The following is a 23,982-nucleotide window of genomic DNA, read 5'->3' as shown; positions in this document are numbered from 1 at the left end:
AACCGTTTGTTGATAAATATTTAAGTTTATTTGCTCAAAGTATAATGAGAAAAAAATATATAACTTTAACCTAAATGATTATTATACAAGCTTTTATAAAAGTTTTCGTGATAACTTAGCTACACTTCATTAATTTTCTAAAAATTAGTCAATTACCTGACAAAATTGTTACGCTTGAATCATATAACTAAATATCTTACTTAAAACTATTTTAAGAGCTTTCGCTTAAAAATAGGCACTTCACTATTTATAAGAAATATACAAGTAGAAATACTTGACAGCTAAAAATTTGAAGAAAGTAAAAACAGAACTAAATTTCAAAGTTTAAACCTTAAACAAACTTATTATGAAAAGTTTTCAAGTGTTATTATTTTTATAATAATGTATATATAATAAATACTTAAGGTGCTATACACAATCCAGACAAATAAAGTAAACAGGTTTTTTAGTAAAGAACGCATATATACTTTTAGTTTTAGATATATTAGTTACATTTTTTTTGAATATCAATTAATAATGTTACTTTACTGTAAATGACTTAGATATTGATAAAAGTCTATTAAAAAGTTACTGTTCCAAAAAAATAAAATATTAGTCAATTTCCAACTAAAACGAAGCATATCTAAAAGTGAGTAGAAAAAATAAATTGGTATAATGATGAAAAACAATAAAAACTTTTGCACTAAAAGTTATAAATAATACTAGTAGGTTCAATAAAAACAGTGAACTATTTTCAAATGATCTGAAAAAACTTCTCTTACATAACTGCAATGAGTATAGAAACTTGACTGAACTTATTTTAAAACAGAAAGTGCAAAAAAATGTAACATTATTAAATAAAAAAGCAAAACATGATTAGTAGCAATAAATTAGTACAAAAAATAAACTAGACAAAACAAAAACGTATGATTAGTGAAGCACATAATTGCACGCTCTGTTACAACTCTTCCCTTAAAAGCTGGTTGAAGTATTTCGCTTTCGACAAGTCGTTCTTGATACGCCTCTGTGGACAACACGTGTGTTTAAATACCGGCTAAGAATTACTAAACTATATGTGTTTGTAGTTAAAGTCTTTAAACAATTACCAAGCTTGGTTTTTGATTTGTACTGATAAAATAAAAATTTCAAAGCAGGTCGCAAACATCTTTTGAATTTTAGTGTAATTAAAAACTTACTTATTTAAAAGATTAATTTTCGAACTTATTTTGATTTTAAAGTATTAAAAACTTAAACTTATACCTGCGTTTTAAAATCGAACTTTAAATATTCAGTAGTAAAACTAATTAAATTAATGTATATATATATATATATGCACAAATAAATAAAATATAACAATTTAACTGTATTCACTACATCTATTGTTGCATGTTAAAGTTTAAAAGAGTTAAAGATTATTCTTAAACTAATTTCAAATCATAATTTAAAGATTTTTTTTATCAAAATTTTTAAACAATAGTAAATCAAAAAAAAAAAGGTCAAAGGATTAAAATACACCTTTAAGTAAATAAAGTTTACAAATGTTAAAACTAAAACTACTTAAAATGTATCCTTATACTGTTAGTAAGAAATTCCGCATGAATTTAAAAAGTTTAAGGACCTTATTTTTGAATCTTGTTATACACGAACTTGAAAGTAAAACATATGTAATTTTTATACCTTAATTCTAAAAAATATTTACGGGTCAAAAATGCACGGAGTCACTTTTGAACAAAGCGTTATTTTTGTACAATTTTAATAGTAATAACTAAGAACTTAAACTTTTTACTTAAACCGTTGTTTAACAATAAACCAAAAAAAAATTGCCAATTAGTTTTAAAATTCGAACTTTTATAATAAAACAAAGTGCAAAGTTTTTGGTCGTGCGAAAGTGACGCTCGTGCTGACACCTTGTACTTCAACATAAACTGTTTATAACACCTAACTACAAACACTACCGCATCCATGGCAACTAATTACCACGGCAACTCACCCTCTCATCGTGGCCAGGGTCGTGGGTGAACCACAGTGCTACTGCGCACCTTCGCCCCCTAGTGACGGGTTTCACCCCGTGCAGGCACTCGGCTCCCGCGCAAAAACTCACCAGTCTTCCGCACTTCGGCTCGACTTCCAACTGAAAATAAATTGACCATTGTTTTAAAAATGCCTTGAAAAAAAACAATTTCGAATGCAGAAATCAACGACTGGTTTTTATTTTTCAAGGCTTCTTTTTACAAAAACAATATGTGGGTTAAAGTCAAGTTTAATCGTTTAATTTCAAACATGTCTTAAATTAACGGGTTTTCAAAACTTCTCATCACATTTCAATCAATATAACAAATCTCTGTCCTGACAATCAAAACTACCGACTTTGACTTGTCTGGCCGTGGGGTCCGTCATGATGAACTGGCCGCCTTCGAACTGCTCGTTCAGGTACACGATGGCGCTGTAGTCGCGCCACGTGTAAGCGGGCTGCTTCTTCACGCAACTACCGTCCACTTGCAGCAGGCAGTTGTCGCCGTGGACCGGGTGGCTCAGGTCGTCCCTCGAGTTGCCCTCTGTGTGAAAAGTGGTATTTTGCGAAAGTTTCGGTTTGAAAACGCGAAAAATTGCCATTAAAGCTTGCTTTTTTTGTTGCTTTGTACTGAATTAATAATTAAGGTAGTAAAAAATAATAACTTTTTAAAAATTGAGGACAAAAATGCACTAGTTTTTTTATTAAAAAATACTTCAAAAATTGACATAACAAATACATACATTATCAGTACTTGATTTCAGAAAAATTATTTTAAATACTCCTTTTGAAGTATCAAACTTTAACACGTATTAAAAATTATTAGAAAACTCTCATTTGGTACCGTGAAGATACTTTTTTCAATAAGTTGAGTACTCGTTACAAAATACCCGACTAAAACAAAAAAATGTAACAGTTAAAGTAGAACCAAATACTTTAAATAAACAATGTAGGAGCTAGTTTAGGAAAAAAAAAACTTCAAGTATTCAGCACATATGTTTTAACATTTTTTCTTTTTTAATAAATGCTTCCAAATTTAAACAAAATGCGTTTTCGAGCATCATACAGCTGATCAACTTCTGTCAATAAAACTTTCACTTATCAGAGTACAACTCTTTTCTAAGCGTTGAATTTTCAGAATTCACAGCAAAACAAACGTTTCAACGCAGTCCTGCACACGAGGTGAGTGTAGTCGAAGTAGAGGGGTTTGTCGAGCTTGAAATACTCGATTATTGCGCGCATCGCCTCCTTGCTCACTCTGTCGTACAGCTGCACTGCATCGAACGGAACTAGTCCTTCTTCTGACAACTACGTGGTTTTTAAAGGTCAGCATTATTAAAAAAAACAAAAACATACTTTGTAGAATGTAGTTTTAATATTTGTACTTTTAAAATTTTGTTTTACTGAGTGTAAAAAATAGGTATTACGTTTAACAAGTAGCAATTGAAAAATGCTCATTTCAAAATGAAAAAAATACTAACAATGAAAAAATAGATTTTGTCAAGTTATATTAAGTTTATGTTAAACGTATATTAAACTTTGTTTAATGCTGAGAAATCAAAGATTTAGTTTTTTAAGTTAAATAGGTTAGTTATCGACTTCAAGTTAAATAACAAAGCAAATTGATAAACTTTTGCTTAAGGACATAGGGAGGTTAAAACATTTTTTTAGTTTTATTTTTTACATAATTAGATAATCTACGTGTTGCTTTTTACCGCTGGTTAAAATTAATTAGAGCGTTCAACAAATTATTTATGAACGGCGGAAACTAAAAGAACAAAAATGTACTAATTAACTAACAATCTATCTCCACCTTCATATTTTAGACAATTTCTTTAAAACTTTTTCAGATTAATATTTAATAAATTCAAACCAACTTGTAGAAAACAGACTTTTTTACTTTTGTAAAAAAAAAAAAAATAAATAAATAAACTAAAAATATTTTATTTTTTTAAATATTTGTCAAAAAAATTTTTATGGTTTTTTTTAATCTGCAGTTTTTTGTAATAATTATAAGTACATTTTATGAAAATTTGAATCGAAATGCTTAAAAAATGAAGGAGGAGAGAGATATTTAGTGAATGTTTCAAAATTACCCTTAAAAGTTTTTGAGTCCATACGGTTGTATCGGAGTTTTTTAAGAAAACTTGTTATATCTCAAAGGCTAATTGAAACTTTTTTGTTCTATAAAAAGTATCGTATAGATTTTACTCTAAGCTTTGAAATATGAGCCAATGTTAATTTTTGCCTTCTATGCCCTTAAACTTTACAAAACTGGTATATAAACAAAGTTTTATAATAAATTTAAAACAACCACAATCAACCTACCATCAACATAAAACAACCACTTACAATTGAAATAGTTTACTATAAAAATTTTGCAGTGTCACTATAAGGTAGTCAAAGGTTATATTCTTTAGAAATTAATAGAATATTAAAAATATTTCAGCACTTTTTGTTGCAGTAATTGTTTTTTTTAGTACAATAAACTCGTTTAAGGCAATATTAAATTGGGGGTACTTTTTCACAACTTGATCTTATTTTGTAGAGTTTTAAATAAGATTCAAGTAGCTTTTTAAAGATTTTAAAAATTCAAATCAATATTTTGAAATATATACGGTCAAGGTCGGAGCTTTAAGTCACTATGGTGGCTTAAACTAAACCAGCGAATAAAAAAAATATTAAAAATCTATCTCCTCTTACGTTTTCAAAGATAATTACCACAGATTTTAAGCAAATTTCCTTGCAATATTTAAAAAATTCTGTAGGAAAAGATTTTTTTCATAAAAAAATAATAATTATATGACAAACAAAAAGAAAAAAAAACTGTTTTTTTGTTTGTTTTTGTCACAAAAGTTTTATTTTTTAAGTGAAAAAAAAACGTTTCTACATAATTCAATTAAAACAAGCAATTTAAACAGAAAAAAAACGTCAAGTGAGAATAAATGATAGGTTAACTAAGAAAAACAAACAGGATTTATGTAATGTGCATGCATGTTTTTTTATTATTATCATTTTCACATTTAGCTGAAAAAACTTTTTGTGCAATTTCTTCAAATTGTTATTCACACGTAACGCGTAAGCGCTATATCTTATGTTTGTGTTGTGAACTTTCATTATTGTTTGTATACTGTTGTGTTTCGTTCTGAATCTTAATTAAAACTGATGTTAACCTACAAAACTTTTGATGCACTGAGGCACATTAAAATGTTTATCAGTTGGTCAAGGAACATTATTTTACAAATTCTAAAGATGTAGAGATGCGAGTAAGCATTTAAAATCTTATGTAAAAAAAATAAATACATTGTTAATTCAATACAAATTGCTTTGTAAAGCCACAAACTTTTATAGCATCATACATGGTCAATCCATTAAACTTTTCGTGCTTAGTGTGGGGGCTTTTGTTGCCATAGTAACCATCACCAGAAGTACCACCACTCTATATTTTTTAACGAGTTATTTTAAAACAAAAGTATTTTTACCAAAAACCCAACTTTTACTAACAAGTTCGAGGTCTATCAGCGTCTGGCACTGTCCGTCGTCAAGCAGACCGTCCATGGCCATTCTGTGCGGTCCTCCCATCTGAGAAGAGTTGGCCAGCAGCGTCCAGCCTTCGGGAACGCGTCCCTCCGCAGTTGGTCGTTGGGGCGTGGCGTTGTCAATGGTTATTTTGTCCGGGGCGTCGATGACCTTGCGACCCACGTTGCTGCTTGTTATCTGCTCGTTCAACTTGCTCAGTCTCGTTTCAAAATCCTGCAAGGTTTAGTTTTTTTTTTTTTTTGAACTAATTTAAATGTAGCCAACAATGTGCTTTTAAAGTTAATTATATAGTAATTTAGATTGTGGGTAGTTTTCACCAGTTTCATAAATGTACAAAACTGAATACTTCAATATCATATTATGATGATAACTTCGTAATGAAAAAAAAGTATCTGAAATTTTTAAGGTTTTGTTTCAAGGTAAGAAAAAAGAAGAGCAGCGTATTAATTTTAAATTATTTAATTTTATAGAAAATAATAGTAAACTGTTAAAATACAATACTTAAATACTATTTGTTTTAATGTAAATTATATAATTAACTTGTAAGTATCATGGTTTTATTTAAAATCTACAAAAACTTAAAACACTAAAACTAACCGATTCAACTTCAGGTGCTAATTCTTCTTCTTCTTCAGTTTCAACTTCAGTTACAACTTCACCTCTTTTAAGCGCTTCTCGTCGGATATTCGAAATGTCACGTGATTCGATTATGTCGTTTGTTTTCTCCTGCCACGATTTGTAGCTGCCAAGATTTCCTGTATATACATATTAAATTGCATAGTTTTAAACATATTAAACTACACTTATTAAAATATTTAGATTAAATTCCTAAATATACTAAAATTATTTCAATATAAGTAGCCGTTTTATAGGTAATTTTTCCATTTTTCTAATAAAAAAAATATTTTGTTAACTTTTGTGCTTCAGAGTTATTTAAACCAAAACAAAAAACAAGCAAATATTAAAAAGAGTTACACTATTGCATTCTAATAATATTCACAAGCAGGATAAAAGCTTAATTTAGATTTAAAACCTTCAGCAAAAGCAACTTTATCATCAACATTCATGGGAATTTCCTCATCCAAAGACTCTTTCTTCTCTTCGTGATCGGGAGTGCTGTTAACTTCATTGATCTCAGCAACATTCACTCCTTTCTCAGCTTCCTAAAATTAAAAAAAATACACATATGTTAACCGTTTCTTTAAAGTTAATAAAAAATTATCATTAAAAGTTTTTAGATTACTTAATTGACAACTAATGTTTAGCTAAGTGTTAGAAGTTGTTTGTAAAATAAATTTTTCAGAATATCTATTTATAAATATAGTGAAATCAATTAAATAAAAACTTGTTCTTCCTTCTTTTTCTTATCCGCTTCAAGCCAGTACGGGACAAAAGTTTCAACTTTTGAGTCTTTAACACCGAAGCTTTTGTAGTAGAAGTCGAGAATGCCGAGTTGTAAATCCAACCTTTGCTTAAAAGTCTGGACATCCTTAAAGATAAAACATTCATAACGTAATTGACAACTACCAAGTTTTACTCCGTTTTTGAATTTTTTTAAGTATTTATATACCTCAATAAATTTTGCTTCAACTTTGAATTTATTATGAGATCAAATTTCAAAACTAGAAGACAATTGAAAATAGTTCAAGTATTGTGTCTAGTAATCTTCTTAAACTTTTTCTAATCAAGTTTCAATCACAACTTTACATTTTTTCCCAATACATGCTTATTTTTTCGTTTCGCTTGTTTCCTAAACTTTTTTTTTTTAACTATTCAACAAACCTTTCGCGGTTTAATTTCCTTGTCAACTTTGTAATAGCCCAAATTAGACTTCATAATTTCGTCAGTTGGCAAAAGAAGGAGATAAGATTGAGCGCACCTGAGGGCTTCTTCAACATCTCCAACTATTAAGTGATTGAAGTTGTCAAATATAACAAAAATGTATCATATTTGTAAAACAAATCAAGCTATAATAATTTTAAAATGTGTGCTAAAAACAGAAATAATTTTTATGACTATATTCGTTAAGTAAACTTGCTGACTTAAAAATCATAATTAGTATTGAAAATAAACTTAGATAAATTTCTAATATAATAGTTTATGTACGTAATCTTTATTTCATTTGACTCAAATAAGTAAAACCTGAAATTAAACTTTTCTTATAATTTTATCAAGTTATAAAAGATCCGTATATTCTATTATTTCCTATTAGAATTTCAAAATGTTACTTACTATTACTGATAGTACTTTTAAAGTGAAAAAATAAACAACCTATAAAAGCAGTTTATTAATTTTTATAAAATCTACTTATTCATCTTATCCGCAAAATTTATATTTTTAACGACAATTCAATTTGTTAGTGCTTATTAGATATGGATAATATAACTAAATTATGAAATATTTAATTAGTTAGACTGAGACTTAACTTTAAAAAGCTGTATAAAAAGTTGAAACACACAGTGATTAGTACATTTAATAAAGTACATTACATTAATAAAAACCTTTATAGTAGGCAAATTGCAGATAATTGTAAAGTTCAGGTAGAAAATTGGTCAGCACCAGCTTATTAGAGACTGCAGCAACTTCAGACACACACAATAAATTGCATTCTAACACTTGCCTGTAGTGATCTGTGTTTTGATCGTTGATTTAATATAATTTGTGTTTATAATAAAACAACTTAGTTAAGTTTAAACTCAAGTTTTATGAATTATAATAAATATTTTTTATTCATAAAATTATGTATAAAACTTCTTTTCTAATTCTTTTGTGTAAATATATCATTCTATAACATTTTTTGAGTTCTGAAAAATTATTTGGTTTTGATATGTATGTAAATTGCTAAATCTGGAATTATAATCAGTTTCAAAATATGAAACTGTTTAACAATATTTTTTCCTTAAAATTCACTTTAATATAACTCTTGTTGTCTCAAATTTTTCAGTTTTGTATAATTAGTTTACTTTTTTAATACGAAAACTGTTCTCAGAACTTATTTAGAAAAACTTTACAACTTGGCCTTGTGAGTAGGGGTCCACCTTGCTTTTAAAAGTAAATCTTAACTTATAAACTTTTATCTCAGCTTACAGATACTTTTTAATGCCTAAGAAAACACAGAATAATTCTGAGATAAAAGGATTCAAAGTTAGTGAGTTTAAAAGATTCCTCATTGGGCACAAACTAAATATTCAAAAATGTACTCTTTTACTTAAAATCTATTTTAATTTTTAATTCTAGACCTTTTTTTACAGTAATCCCATTACTAATTTTCAAACTGTTTTAGTATAAAAAAAATTGAATGCACACCGTTGTGTATTATTTTATCTTCAACTTTTATTTTTTAACGTTTATAAACTTCAAGTTATAAAAATTATTCAAACTACTTAAGCATTATTTCTTGAACACTTTACTAGCTCAAAAGTTTAAGTTTAAAAGTAAATAAATATTAAGTGATTTTTAAAAGTTTTAACAAAACAAAAAATGTAAAAAATAGCAGCACATTATTTGTAAGGCAAACGTTTTACAAAATGGACTATAATCAAAGTTAATTTGAATCTTTTTATTTAAAAATACTAAAAATTCACAAAAAAAGTTTAATAACAGCCAATAATAATTACTGTCAAAAGTATTTGTTGACCCCCAACGGCCTTAAAATACTCAAATCTAGAAAACGTTTATTCTAAAAACTTTTTTTTATTTATAATTTTATAATTTTCATTCGTTACTGGTATTCATACGACTTTTTAAACAATTTTTAAATTTGTACTGTTTTGTGCACTATTAAAAAAATTTGATAATAATAAAAGCATTCTTACAAATTTAAATTACATAGAAATTAATAAATACATGCGTCAAATAAAAAAACTGTACGAGCTTCTTAAAGACAACCGTGTATACACCCTGATTACTGTAGCTAATTGAAAATGTTAATTGTTCTAAAATTATTTTAAAAAAACCATTGATGCTGTCGTGTTGGTACTTAGTTTCTTCTGTGTATTCCTTGCCGGCATCGTAAGACTTGTCACACCGCTTCCTGCACAGCCCCTCCTCCCTGTAAAACTCCCTGACCGAAACTTCCAACAGCTCGATTGCCGTTTGGTAGTTCCCTTGCAAGTAGGCTGCTGATCCTTTGAAAGTAAAAAAAACTGTTACAAAAAATGGTCACACAGATAAGTTTTTAAACATTTACTATATGTACTAAAAATTGATTTTGTTCTAAAAACAGTTATAAACAAGGGTTTAAAGCAGCTGATACAAAAATGTTCATACGACCCCATTGTACAAGCTTTCATGTTAACTTAAAATACAATAGAATGAAAAAGTAAGTTTTATGAGTATTTTGTTAGTTCCAAAAGTAAACAAAAAACTAAACATAGCATTTTAAAAATATAAAAACTTTTATTAATATAAAAACTTTAAACTAAGAAGTTAACTATCTATGTTTCATACACTAAAGCAAAAATATAAAAAATAGCGTGCTTTTTTGGGTAGAAATATTTTACTACATAATTACAGCTTAGCTTTAGTTATTTCTGCAAAAAAAATGTTATGCTTTATCTACAATTTCACCTGTAGAACATATGTTAATTAAGTTTATCCAACTGTTACGTACTACGTGAGTAGAAAAAAATCCAATAACCTGAAAATATTTTAAAATTTCAACTTCTCAAAGTAATAATCAGAATATTATAAACTTTGGTTAAGAGCTTCCACTATTTACACTAGTTCACATTACATTTGTAGAGTATCATCCTTAAAAAATAAAAACAAAAAATACTTGTTCTACTGTAGAACAAAAGTAGTACAGCTTGAGTACGCAATTTTGAACCAAAACAATACTTAACACTAACACTTTTTTAACTTTAAATTGTTATAAAAAAAGACTATTTTTTAACCTAAGTTTTTCATGTTCGATGTAAACAAAAAGAATCAGTACAAAAAACTGAAGACAAAATATGTATTGTTTTTAAATGTATTAAATGTCCCATGAATAAAAACTAAATATATAATACATCAATAACTAATTTTATACTTAATGAAAATAATGAACAGCTCTAATGATATTTACATACGCAATGGCAAAAAAGTTATGATAAAAAATATAAACAAAAGTCATATTAAAATTTGGTTATTTAGCAAAATTAAGGAACAGAGACATTGAGTAAAGTTTAGAACTATATTCTTTTCAAAACATATGTTTGAGTAGCTTGTTGCTTGAATATAACAAACACTTGTTATTTAAATAATTTTAAAGCTGTTATTGTGTAATGTAACTTTCCAAAGGATAATAACAGCAGCTGCCGTTTCTATGAAAACAACTCTCCTTGAAGATGTATTTGTGTAAACATTATCAACGATGTTGCTGCTTCTAACAACGGACTGGCAGTATCAACATCTATTGTTTTGTCTTCATCTGGTGTTTTGTTATAACCATGATTTACTGATTGCTTTTCTTAAAATAACAGTTTGCTTCTTCTGATATCTTTTCTTAAAACAAATGACTGCTTTCATCATTAATAAAAGCTTAATATGCTTAAATACAATACAGAACTTTTAGAGTACACACTGTAAGTTAGGTTTGCACTTTTTGGCTGTGCTCAAAGTTCACACTCAAACGGCAGATTGCAGAATTACATTTACATTCAAAGATAATAAACCAAAATCAACATTGTTAGAACGCAAACCTTTCTGATACGCCTCCATGACGGGAGTGACCTCCAGGTCAACGAGCATGTCCTCTCTGAAGTCCTCCCTGCTCTTGTAGTAGTCCAGGTTGTCCTGCATCGCCGCGTCATCACCGTCGTGCTGCAGGTAAGTGTAAGTTGCTTCAACCGCCTTCCGAACTTTCTTCATCTGTTTGTTTGTTTTTAAACTCTATTTTATTAGAAATGATTTTAACTTTTGCTATCTCACAGTGGTTTTAAAATTACATTCTTTTTTTCCTGGGTACGTAAAATAAGCTCTCTTACGAAGTACAAAGTAACATATTTCTTTTTTATTTTGATTTGATTAAGAAATTTATAAATTTCAACAAAACCTGAAAATATGCATACTGAATGTATGTGTAAGGAATTCGATTTTTGAAAGCTTCATTCACTTCATTGCTAATACTTACAGTGTTCAAAGTGCCATTGAACAACTTACTTTCACACTGCTCATCACAAATAGCTGTTTAATATTTTTTTAGTTATATTTTTATAATTTTCAAAGAAAAAAACAACTAATAATATATACAACTAAATGAAAAAAGGTTTAACTTGTTATACAATCATAAATGAACACGCTATAATCTTAATACCAAAATAGATTACAGTAACCTCTCGCTTATTTACGCACATTGTGTCCACAGAAAAAGTGCGTAAAGATAAAAGAGATCGTAAAGAAACGAGAGGTACCAAATATACTTACTATAATAAATGTTTTTTGATATTGCTTCTAGTTAAAAGCAGACTGAGGATTTTTTCACTTTAAGAGTTTACTTACTTAATTTATAAATATGAAAACAAAAGATAAAACTATACATATTAAAAAAAGGATTTAATTTTATTTAAAATAATAATAGTTGTAGAAAAATTTTACTAATTTTAACAATAAGTAGATTTTACCTTTACTTATATCTGACTTATTTGATACTTAACATTTATATTCTATTCTACTTAGCAAATGGCTGTGCAAGGCAAGTGGTACAGAAGAAGAAATTAAATAAAAAAAAACGCTAAATGAAAATTAGTTTTATGTTTACTAAAAATAAACAATTGTAATTTGTGTTAAGTGTAAGCTCTATTATTTATTAAGTATCACTGCTACTTTTTTGCTAGGAAGTTTCATTAGATTTCTTTTTTAGATGTTTATTCATATATAGGGCAAGAATACTGTATTATTTACTTGTTTTACAAACCCTCATTATTTCATTATACTTTCATTATTTAATATTTTCTTACAGTCATATTTCTTTCAGAATTTTAATTAAATCTCTTATTGCTAACAAAATTTATGATATACTGAGGTATAACTAAATGTTTATCAATAAGTAAAGGAACATAAGTTTACAAAGTATAAAGATATAGAGAAGTGAGTTATTATTTAAAAACATATTTTACATTAAAAATATACAATAAACCTAATTTGTGCAATATTAAAGAAAACTAAATTTTTCATTGTTTGAACTTTTTAGAATTCTAAAATGCGTAACTAAACGAGAGTGCGTAACGTCACGAGTGCGTAAAGATGCGAGAGGTTACTGTACTTTAAATTAAAAAATTAATTCGCTATAAATCATAATTTGATAAATAATAAAAAATTGCAAATAAATAAATAAATAAAAATAAATTAAATAATTTAAATAAACTTTAATTATATAAATAAGTTTTAAATAAATGAATTTAATCTCTTTTTTTACTTTATGAGAACCTAACTTATATTACAAAATGTCGAAAAAAAAACATCTTATGAAAATTTATGTAGTTTTCGAACTATAAACAACATATATCATGGTTTTACAATTATAAAATTTACTACAAACGTAATGTACAACTTGAAAGTTCTCTTCAGTCTATTAATAATTTTTTAATACTACATACTAGCTTAGTAGAACAAACTTAAAAAATACCTTTTTGTAAGACCGCTGATTTATCGCTGTCTTTGTCAAACTCACAAAGTTCACCACATTCTTTCAGTGCATGATTGTAAAAGCTATATATTATATTTGTCTTTAGTATCAGTCTTCTTAAAAACTATAAAACAAAGTTATCAACTTCCAAATGAAATTATTTCTAAAATTCAGTCTTTTATATGATACACAATGGTTAAAATAAAAAAATAAAAATAAAATGGTTTTTATAAAAAAAAATCTTTATATATAATCTAAAGCAAAATATTATACAGAAAATGCAACATCAAAAAAACATTTTATTTACTTTACGAACATATACTGTTTAGGCAGAATAAAGTTTAGGCTTTAGATGCTTTTTATTCTATACTATATCTTATTGACAAAAACTATAGATTGTAATTAATACTATTGCTAAAATAAGTCATAAACAAATAAAAACATAAATGCAATCTATGTTTTTGACTACAATGTACCAGAACCAAATGAAACATTTTAATATTGTGTTTTGTAAAAGCTTTTAATAATCTATTTTAAAGTATAAAGATATAAGAGAACTTCTTAACAAATAGCGTTAGAAAAAAAAATTATGTTACAGCTATTTAAAAAGTTTAAAAAGTACACCTAACATTATATAATATAATAAAATCATACCAACCCAAGCATTAAATTTCAATTTAGATTGATTCCAATTGAATGTCAATAAACAAAATACACAAAACTTTTGCAATTTATATAAAAATTATACCAATGAACTGCAATTTTTTAAAGCTTTTATTTTGCATATATATGTTACATATTGACTTTCTTATTTATTCAAAGATACCTAAAACTATAAAAAGTGTAAATTTTTTGCTTTGAAATAAACAGAAAACAATTTTAACTTGATCATAGTTTTTGTTATTTATAAAACTTCACATATCAAAAATAACAAGACTGAAAGTATGAAATTAAACTTTTATTTAAAGTGCTTTTTATAAATCACAATTTAAAAACAGTACTTTAAACCACAGAAGGCCATTCGTCTTTTTTTTAATTAGTTTTTTTTTCAATAACTAAGCAATAAGTTACTTTTCACCCTTAAAATTTAAACAACTTTCAATTAAAGAAATATAGACAATCATGATAGTTTTAACGTTACTTATACAAGGTGCAAATAAAAAGGCAAAAATTGACTATCTTAATAAAAATTTTCTCCTATCACAATTTTTAGCAACCTTCTTCAAATCTTCTCAGACTTATTATTAAATTTTATCTAAATAAGTATTTTTTATTCTAAAATTTTTCATCTAAAAATGAACAAAAGTTTTTTTTATAATAAAATATTTTATTTATTTCTGTTGTTTAAAAAAAGTTTGCTTTTAATTTTTTTTTTTCGTTTTTTAGGTATAAAATGATAAATTTTAAAATACACATTTCCTATTTATAAAATATTAAAAAAATGCTTTAAAAACATATATGAGTTAAATTTTAGTAGGCTTTTTTTTAATTAGAAAAATTGGCTACCAAAAAATCTACTTCATGTATTAATAACCAGTCATTTTTACAAAACTAAAAATAATTATTAAAATAATTTTAATAAACTTATTCCAAAAGTAACTTAAAGAACTTTCTTTTAAATATAGGTCAACGTTAGTTTTCGTAATAAAAAGTATTTGATACCAATAGCCTTAATAACAATTAAAAATTTAAGCTAAATTAGTTCATTAATTTTTACAATAACTTATATCTTTATTTGTCTATATGTACAAGTTACAATTTAGTTTTAATAGTTAAAAACTGGTAATATTTAAAAAGTATTTGAAATGTTAGATTATGTTTTTAAAACATTTTTTATTTATATTAGCCTTTTATTCTAATAATAATAAATTATTTCACCTAAATACTTTACATACATTCTGTAAAAATGTTTTATTTTTAATTTCATTTAAACATTTTTATATTAAAAATATAAGTACAGCAAAAGATGCATTTTAAAAAACAAAAGTATAAAACAAAACAAAAATAAAAATTTTTAAGAATTAACAATTTAAACTACTTTAAAGAAAACATCTGAAAAATTCTAACAGAGTCTAAACCTGGACTTACATATGCCACAAGACAAGCTCAACTTAAAGTAAACTTATAAAACTTTAAGTTTAATTTAATTTCCATGTTTTCTTTTATAATGCACAGTTATTAAATATTAGAGTCGGTAAAAATGTACATAACCCTACTAGTAATTAAAAGCCACACAACAATTAAACATAATAATTCATAGCTATAACTTACAGATAATAAACTTTAAAAAAATGATAAATGTAATTTTTAATTTGCAAAAATACTAATTAAGACTTTGAACAAGCACTAACTGATACAGTTTTATTGCTTCTTCAATATCTTGAACACACGTCATCCAATCTCCATCTAAATATGCTCTTATACCAGAAGCATATAGTTCATCGTAAAGAGGCTCTAAAAAGTAATATGCTCTTAATTTACACATATAGGGAACACCATTATAAAAAAGCTTTTTATAATTAATATACTATATAAAAAGATAATATTAAGGATAAAGAGGTGAACCCAGTATTTACTTAAAAATCAATCAGATGTTAGTCAAGTTTGGTTTTTTTATTATTTAGTAATAAATAAAATGATTTTTGGTTGACAATATTTATACTCTCTATTTCATAAGGCTAATCAATGGTCGTTTTGTTGATTGGATGTCAGCGGAAATGGTTCAGTCTTAGTAATAGTCTTTGAACGTACAGAGTTTTATTAACTAACTTTATTTTTTGTCTAATGTGAGTCTTATAATTTAATATAGTTTTTTTTTTTACTTAAATAGTTGTTAGGTTTACTTTATTAGTCATAAAGGATTTTTAACATGTATAATTGTTTTTTTTTTTCTCTTTTATGTGAGATTTATTAAGTTATTTATTTATTATCTACTTGAGTAGTTGTTAAGTGTTACACTTGTTTTTTTCATTAAACGTTTGGTTAAACAATCTTAAGTCTGTTTTTTTTAAGGAATTGTTTTTTTTTTTTTAATTTGTTTCTTTATTGATTTCTTATACTTTTAAAAATAAGAAATATGTTATTTACAGTAATTTTATCACTTATCTTTTTTTGTTTGCCTATTTATCACATGTTCAGGGTTGCTCTTGTAGAAAGGACAATAAGAAAAATGTAAACGTACATAATTGTAAAAATCAAAATCTTTTGGAGGAGACAGGGTGGGGCCTATGGTATACTATGGTTATCTTGGTTAATATTTGCTAAAATGATATAAAAAAGAGTGCATACCTGTTTTTTCTTTTCTTTTAGACTTAATTTTGTTATTTAACTGAAATTTAAAAAAATTAAAACAAAGTTCATTTTTATTGATCTTATATTTTTATTATTGTTTTATTAAAACTGATCAAGTGTTAAGAAAATATATTATGTAAGGCTTGATGACCAAAAGGTTTATCTCCACGCTAATAAATTAACCATAGTTGTGAGTGTTCACTTTTTTTCTTACAACTGAATAATTGTTGATTTAACATAAGATAATTGATATGTTATTTAAAGCCTTTCATGAACGTTTTGAAGTTCAACAAATTTTTAAACAACTTTGTATATCCCTTTTAATTTGTATTAAGTTTTATAAAATTTCAAAGATTATTTAACAGCTATATACTCTGACATATCTTACTAGGAACTTTAAATATTTAAATTTTCTTGAAAAAACCTTTAAAAATTTTGAAAAAATGAAAGATTTACAGTTTAAAAGGAAAGAATATTAATAGGGAACTGGTTAAAAACTTGATTCTACTTGTATAACAGGTTGCCAAAAGTTTGTTGAATTTTTTTTACAGGTTATTAAAGACCAATTTTTTTTTGTCCTTTTTTAGTATAAATTCAAATATAAGGTGTTACTGTGTTAAATAGTATAACAACATAAAAAAGATACTGTAGAGCTACTTAAAATGTGTTTTTCTTTAAATTTAATGATACTTTTCTATTTATATGATAGATTTTTCGTATCTTGTTGAAATTAAAATACTTCACATGCAAAATTTCTTTAAATTTCAGGCTTTTTAGTGATTTTTGTTCAAAGTTATAGGTTTTTTTTCAAAGTTTCTCTAACTCCAGGTCTTCAAAAGATACAGAATTTTGGCTACCCTTTATAGGAGTTATTCTTGAACTTTTAAGAAAATCTATTATCTAAACTCTAAAATGCTTCAAAACAGAAAGTATCTACAATTTAATTAAAGTATATTATTTTTTTTAAGTTTAAGTACTTTAAGTAGTTCTTCTGTAACTAGCCATTTTGTTCTTATCAAAAAAAATAGTTTCTATTTTCTTTTCCAAGTCAATTACAATATATTACATTTGAAATTATTTTGTTAATCATTAAATACTTTTTTTTTGTTATTAAACTTAAGAAACATAGCTGTTACCTATAAAGACAGCTTCAAGCAGCTACTAATGTACCTTTAGACTGTGCAGATACATTCTAATAAAATTATTTTAAGTAGGAAACATGATGTTGTTTAGTAGTTGTCAAACAAAAAAAATATAGGTGTTTACTCAAAACTTGACTTAAAATATATAAAGTTTTTAATATGTAGATACATTACATGTTTATGACTGTTTTAGAAATTTTTAATTATATTGAAAACATACACTGAGATGATAGAAACAAGGTTGGAGTAAAATTAAAAAACATGATAAGACAAAATATTTAAAATGAAACAAAAGTTGTTTAATATTTATTGTCCTTGCTTTCAACATTTTTGTAGATAGTATTTAATTTTCAAGTGTTAATTAGTGTTACTTTTTAGTATAATACCAGTAAACAATTAAAACCAACTTCTAGTACTTGCAAGACAAATTATGATACATAAGAGTAATGAATAATATGCAGTATACATCACAATTTAAACAATCAAGTCCTTAGATAAGTTTCATTACTACACATTTTTTACTGTTATAGTATTTGTAGGTTGTAAGAGGGAAATTCCGTCTTACGAACCGAACTTTTTTTAGAGCAAAAGCTTAAAGGATAACTTAGCATTAACAGTTAGAGCTGGGTTTCTCAAGCTTGTAATCAAAAGGACCCCTTTAAAAATTAAAAAAAGCTATGGCTCCCTCCACCAAGGCTACTCAGAAAACTACAATTAAAAACATAAAAACAAATAAGACCTTTTTTTCTTGCTCTGCATCATCATGAAATGGCTCTTTTGCTGGTCATGGCCCCTAAATTTCTGTCTCACTTAGCCCATTTGGAAAACCTGAATTAGAGGCTATACTAGCATAAAATTGTTTATGAACAACTTATATATCTATCTATTTATATAAAATTAAGAAACAAAAAATAACATTTGCTTTGAACACTTTTTTCAGCGTCAAACGCTTTTTTAGCAAAGTTTTTTAATCAATAAAAAGCAAACATATGAGTACAGTACAAATTATACAAAACTAGATGTTACGTAGTAATATAATATATAGTATATTTTAAACAACATTTAACAACACTATCGAATCAACACAGTTTTTAAATAGATTGTTTTTGGTAATGCAAACAGCCAGGTTGTAATTCATTCCTTTGGGTCGGCTGCAGTTGTAAGTTTTTTTGAAATGCTTTTATTCATAACACTATGCAAATTTATGCAAATGAGGTAAATTGAAAATACAGTAGAATATTAAGAAAATTTACACCTTTATCACTAACCCACCTTACCCTAATTTTTCAATCTACTCCCTAATCCACCTTACCCAAATATATTTTAAAAAAAAAATTTCACTTAAAATTAAAAATTAAGATAAGTAAAATGTTAGCTAATCAGAAGCGACCTTAGAATTGCAGCTGACACCATTCCTTTTGTTAAAAGATTTGATTTTTTAACTTGAAATATTTCAGCATAATTTATATCCATTAAAGATTTATTATTTGTTTTTCGTTGTAGTTAATATTTACAATAAATTTTATATTAGTTTTATCATTTTTGAGTCCATATGTACTGCGATAATGTTGTAGCGCTGCAATATTTTTTATGTAAGCGTAACAAAAGCGTTTGAAAGATTTGAGTTATCTAGATCATAATAATAACCAAACTAGGTTTACAAGAGATGATAAAAATTTCTTGACCATGACATAATTTGTAAACAGAACAAAAAAAGCCAGCTAAGTTTAAGTTTTATGTCTTGACAAAACAAAATGGTTTTTTGCAGCTATATATTAAGTAATATTGAAATTTTACACACTCGTGTTGTATATACTTGCTGTAGTTCATACTTTAGTCTAAGATTATAGTTGAATACGCATTTAGTATGAAGTTTTTGTTTCGCATACAACTACAAAGAACTTGCTAATTTTATTTGATACAGGAACTCCAAAGCTCGTTTTTATAATCACCCTCTTGGTACAATTCTTCAAAACAATCGTCTCTTTTTAGTAAATACCTCCCCTTTAACGTTTAATTAATAACTAAATTTTTCGATTCCCTCGATAGCCAAAATTGTCCGAAAGGGGCCATATTACTTACTTTTGAAAATCCTATGTTAGATCATATTATTGTTAAAGACTAGTTTAAGTTAAAAGACAATTTTTTTAACTGAAATCAAAACTTAAAAAATGTTATGTTTTCTGGCAACCGTATTAAAAACTGTCAAGCACAGGTTAGATACAATGACTCAGTTTATGTTTTAGATCTTTTTTTAATTATACAGAACCTTAATATCTTCTAAATCAACTGTAAAAATTCTAATGAAAAAACTTTTATAATTTTGAATACAAATTCGAAAAAGCACAACTTATAATACTATTTAACACAGTTTTTTACCTTAGTTTTCAAATGAAAATAGACCTAAAAACGTGTACTTTTAAAAACCTGGAGGAAAATTTGAAAACCTGAAGAAAAATTATTAAAAATCACTGGCAAAACCCTGCTATGAAGAATCTGAGTACTTTTCAATTTGTGAAAGGCAAAAACTTGTTGGATTTAAACTTGTTAAATATTTAAAGCAAAAAAGTAAGAAAACTAGTTTTGAATCAAAGAAATCAAGTTCTACCTAACTATGTTAATACTTAGTTTGATTACCTGTTCAGTAGTTTTTAAATAGTAAATGGCTGCCTAAACCCCCTTTTCAGCCCACGGCGTAATAATAAAGTCTTAAAGATCACGTTTATAAAGTTAAGCGTCTGTGTAATAATATGAAAACTAACTTATTTTTGACCAGATTTTCAATAAATAGCAACTATTTTTAAGTATGTACATTTTTTGCATTGTTTTCAATTATTTTTTTTTTACAAACTCAAATAAAGTATACACCAAAAACTTTATTCAACAATAAAATATTTTTGAGAAAATAAATTGCTAACTTTAAAATAACACTTTTTTTCGTTTAGTGATCTTATGTGCAGAGATTTTGTAAGTTTGGGAATCACCGGTTTACACAATATGAAATACTCTATTGCTTTATTTTTAAAAAAATATGTTGATTTTTCTTATAGTCCTTCAGTATAGTTTTTATAATATAAACTAATAAGGTCAATTTTTTTATATGAAGATACTAATATCTCTTGAACGGTAGCTTAAAGTTAAATTGTAAAAAAATGAAAATGCTAAAGAAACAACAACAATCAAACCATACGATTACCGCTTCTTGAAAATATTTTTAAATTTCATTAACTATATAAAAAATTGATAACAACACCGTTTTAATTCAAAGCGTTAAATGTATTATAACGAAATGTCGGGACATTTGTTACTTTACATAAGAGGAAATATATACACAAATCATTAATTGTTAACTTGGAGTTAGTCAAGTAGATCACGAATATAATTGAAAAATATATTTTAAAGTTCCTATTCACAAGATTTAAAACACAGTTATCATGGATCTGAAAAACCAAACTTTTGTTTTATGAAAGTACTTCTACCAATTAGGCTGTTTTACTTCAACATAGTTAGTGCTTTAATTCTTTAAAAGTAGTTGTTAAAAATCCTATACAAGACGTTAAAAGGTATCCAAGTGGTGTGCGACTTGATAACTGAAAAGTTTTTTTGTGCACCAGGTCCTAGGACCGAATATTTTGAGCGTCTTTTATTTTAGTCGTTCAATAAACATTAGATGTTAACGTATCAAATTGATGTGTGTTTATTTTCTAATTCTTTAAATACTCTGTTTAGTATGATTGTAAGAGAAAAAAAGTTGGAATCTACTTTTTGTTGATATAGGTCAAGGCATAATATCCTAATCTGCTCTCATTTTCTTCTTAATCAGACTTAGTTTTCTTTTTTTACTGATTTAATTTTTGAAAAAAAGTCTTTTTTTACAGCGCAACATTTATTTAACAGACTAATACAGGGATTAGCAACCTGAGACTTCGGGCTAAATGTAACCGGTAAGCAAAAATGTTTGGTCTTAGATTTTTTTAGCATTACTTTTAACAGGTGACTTATTTTATTAAGCACCAGTGGCGTGGTATTTTGGTCAGGGGGTGCGTAAATTATTTTCTCAAAAATTCTCTTAAATTAAAACTCTTGTAATTAGCTATAAAAAGATCTTTTTATAAGTAGTATAATTGAATTAAATTCATTAAGCAAAATAAGTTCGAAGTTACTGTTTTAAAAAGTACTTATATATAACAAAATTAAACATTTTTAAAAAAGTATAAATTTCATTGGAGTTACTTATACTTGCACAAATGTAAACTTACTAAATAAAAATAGTTTTTGCTACTTAGAGTAAGTTTTATATCTTTGAAAATTAATGTATTCAATAGAACTCAAGTATCTGTTTAATTTACTAACAAAATATCAATCTCTTTAATATACAATACAACAGTGATAACAACACCTCATTACACATAATTTAAATAAAGTTACACAAAATTAAAATAGACTAATCTTATAACTGTTATTACAATTTATTACAACTTTGTAAAATAGTTAAAAGTATACTTTTTAAATTTAATTCATCTGATTGTTTTTGTTTCAAATAAAAATTACAAACAAAGTTTATTTCTCATAGGCCGACACGCTTTTTTTTGTATGTTTACAAAAACAAAGATCAGAAAACTAGCAGTAGTCTTAACATTTATTGTAGCATAAAAAAAAAACTTGTAAAATTGTTTAATTTTCCTTTAAGCGTGACGTATTTTTGTAAACATTTTGTAGAAAAGTCTGCTATAAGGTTATACTACTGCGGTGAACTTTGTTGCGTTCTTTTTGAGTCTAAACTTTTATGAAGTTTAAGAACTTAATAAAGTTATAAAGTTTTTATTTATTAAGTTTTTCATCAACATCAACACTTTCGTTTGCGCACCAAATCAGTATATTGGGTAATTTCCCTAACTTGTCACTAATTGGTATTCAAAATTTTGTTTAAGTTTTCGAATACTAGATAAACATACTTGAAAAAAGGCAAATTTAGCAGAAAAAATAAACATTAAGGATAGAGATATTACAATGTTTTTGTTTGTAAATTTTTTAATTAAAGTATGATCAGATCGTAACAAACTTTATTTTTTTTTTAGTTTTAAACAACTTTTTGTGTATGTTTTTTGTTTAAACCTGATTAACATTTAACTAAGTAATAAATTAACCGTTCAGTATTGATACTTTTTTCAACAAAGTTATTAATAGTTATTGTTTTTGATAAAGCTTTAAGTCAATAAATCAAAAACAATCAACAAAGATAAACTAAAATTGAATAAAAACAATTCTTATTTTAAGTCTTTTTGGTTATCTAAAATAAATTAAGACATATTTAAAAAATAAATAAAACTATCTATGTCAAATAGATTAGCTTATAATCATTAATAACTTAACGAACAAATAATAATCAGAATTAAACAAAAAAATCACGATTTTTTAACAAAGCCATACAAATTTTAAGTGTTAATAAAACTATACTTAAGTAAAAATTTAGAAAGAAGCAAAAGTGACTACTCATACATTTTGTTTTTCGTTCAACAATGTTATCTTATCTGTACAAAGTATAAAATGTTTCATTATGCTTTTTTATTTTCATATACATAATATTTGATAACTTACCGTAAAAATTTAAAATCGTTTTGAAAACTAGTATTTTTTAGTTTGAATTAAAAATTACTACATCGATTACTTTAGCAGACTTATTACTATTTTGATCAATAGGATGTCGAGAAACTTTACCTTTGTTTATCTTAATAAGTGAAGGTCTTTCAATTTTTGTATGAATATTATAAATTAAAAAAAAATGTAAAAATTTCCTCTTATTATAGTTTCTTTTTTTAAATTTAAATATACTTACTTTTATAAAATATAAAAGCCGAACTTTATTATATACACTTACTCGAAAAATACATAAAATTCATATATACAGTAGTTAATTAATATCAGAACAGCAAGTTATGCTTATCATTAACAAAAAAAATCAATTAAGATTTGAAAAAAAAATTAAAAACAGTTGTATTACTAAGTATATTTAAAAATTTTTAAATTTGTTTGCTGTTTTCTAATAATTTTTTTTATTTTCATATCTGTAATTCAACTTGTATAAAAGTAGAACTTTAGAAGTTTTACAGAAAAAAAAAAGCTAATTTACTTCATTTTATAACACATTTTTAAAGAATAGTTTTTTTCAAAGTAATAAAACTATTACTCAACCAATATGCTAATAAAATTTTAATTGAAATTTTTTTATGAATTTAAAAGTTATTTAGCTGCTTAAAATGATTAAAGAATATAAATTTTGAATTTACACCCGTAAAATTAAAAACAACAAAAAAAACTCAAAAAAGATGTGAAATTTTAAATCTTGCAAAATTTATTTTAAGCGTTTAAGTATGAAACAAAACGATATCAGTTTAGCCAAAAAATACAAA

General features: G+C 25.7%; 1 protein-coding gene across 1 annotated transcript; it reads right to left on the bottom strand.

Moving 5' to 3' along the window:
• Window positions 1–436: 436 nt before the first annotated feature.
• Window positions 437–18,073, bottom strand: LOC145833925 (prolyl 3-hydroxylase 1-like). Its single transcript, XM_082941196.1, has 17 exons — window positions 17,980–18,073; window positions 15,491–15,593; window positions 13,140–13,222; window positions 11,568–11,698; window positions 11,215–11,383; window positions 9,487–9,657; window positions 8,032–8,160; window positions 7,313–7,434; window positions 6,876–7,019; window positions 6,564–6,693; window positions 6,128–6,285; window positions 5,495–5,743; window positions 5,334–5,429; window positions 3,148–3,298; window positions 2,347–2,534; window positions 1,970–2,110; window positions 437–1,003 (listed from the first exon to the last, which is right to left on the bottom strand). Exons 1-17 carry the CDS (start codon window positions 18,038–18,040, stop codon window positions 938–940), a joined length of 2,292 nt encoding a protein of 763 aa, XP_082797322.1. The 5' UTR covers window positions 18,041–18,073; the 3' UTR covers window positions 437–937.
• Window positions 18,074–23,982: the final 5,909 nt, after the last annotated feature.

The sequence above is a fragment of the Thalia democratica genome, chromosome 4 (genome assembly GCF_965202585.1).
Source record: "Thalia democratica chromosome 4, ktThaDemo2.hap1.1, whole genome shotgun sequence".
NCBI lineage: Eukaryota > Metazoa > Chordata > Thaliacea > Salpida > Salpidae > Thalia > Thalia democratica.
The sequence above is the reverse complement of the archived record's forward strand: the minus strand, read 5'-3'. Positions and strand labels throughout refer to the sequence as shown.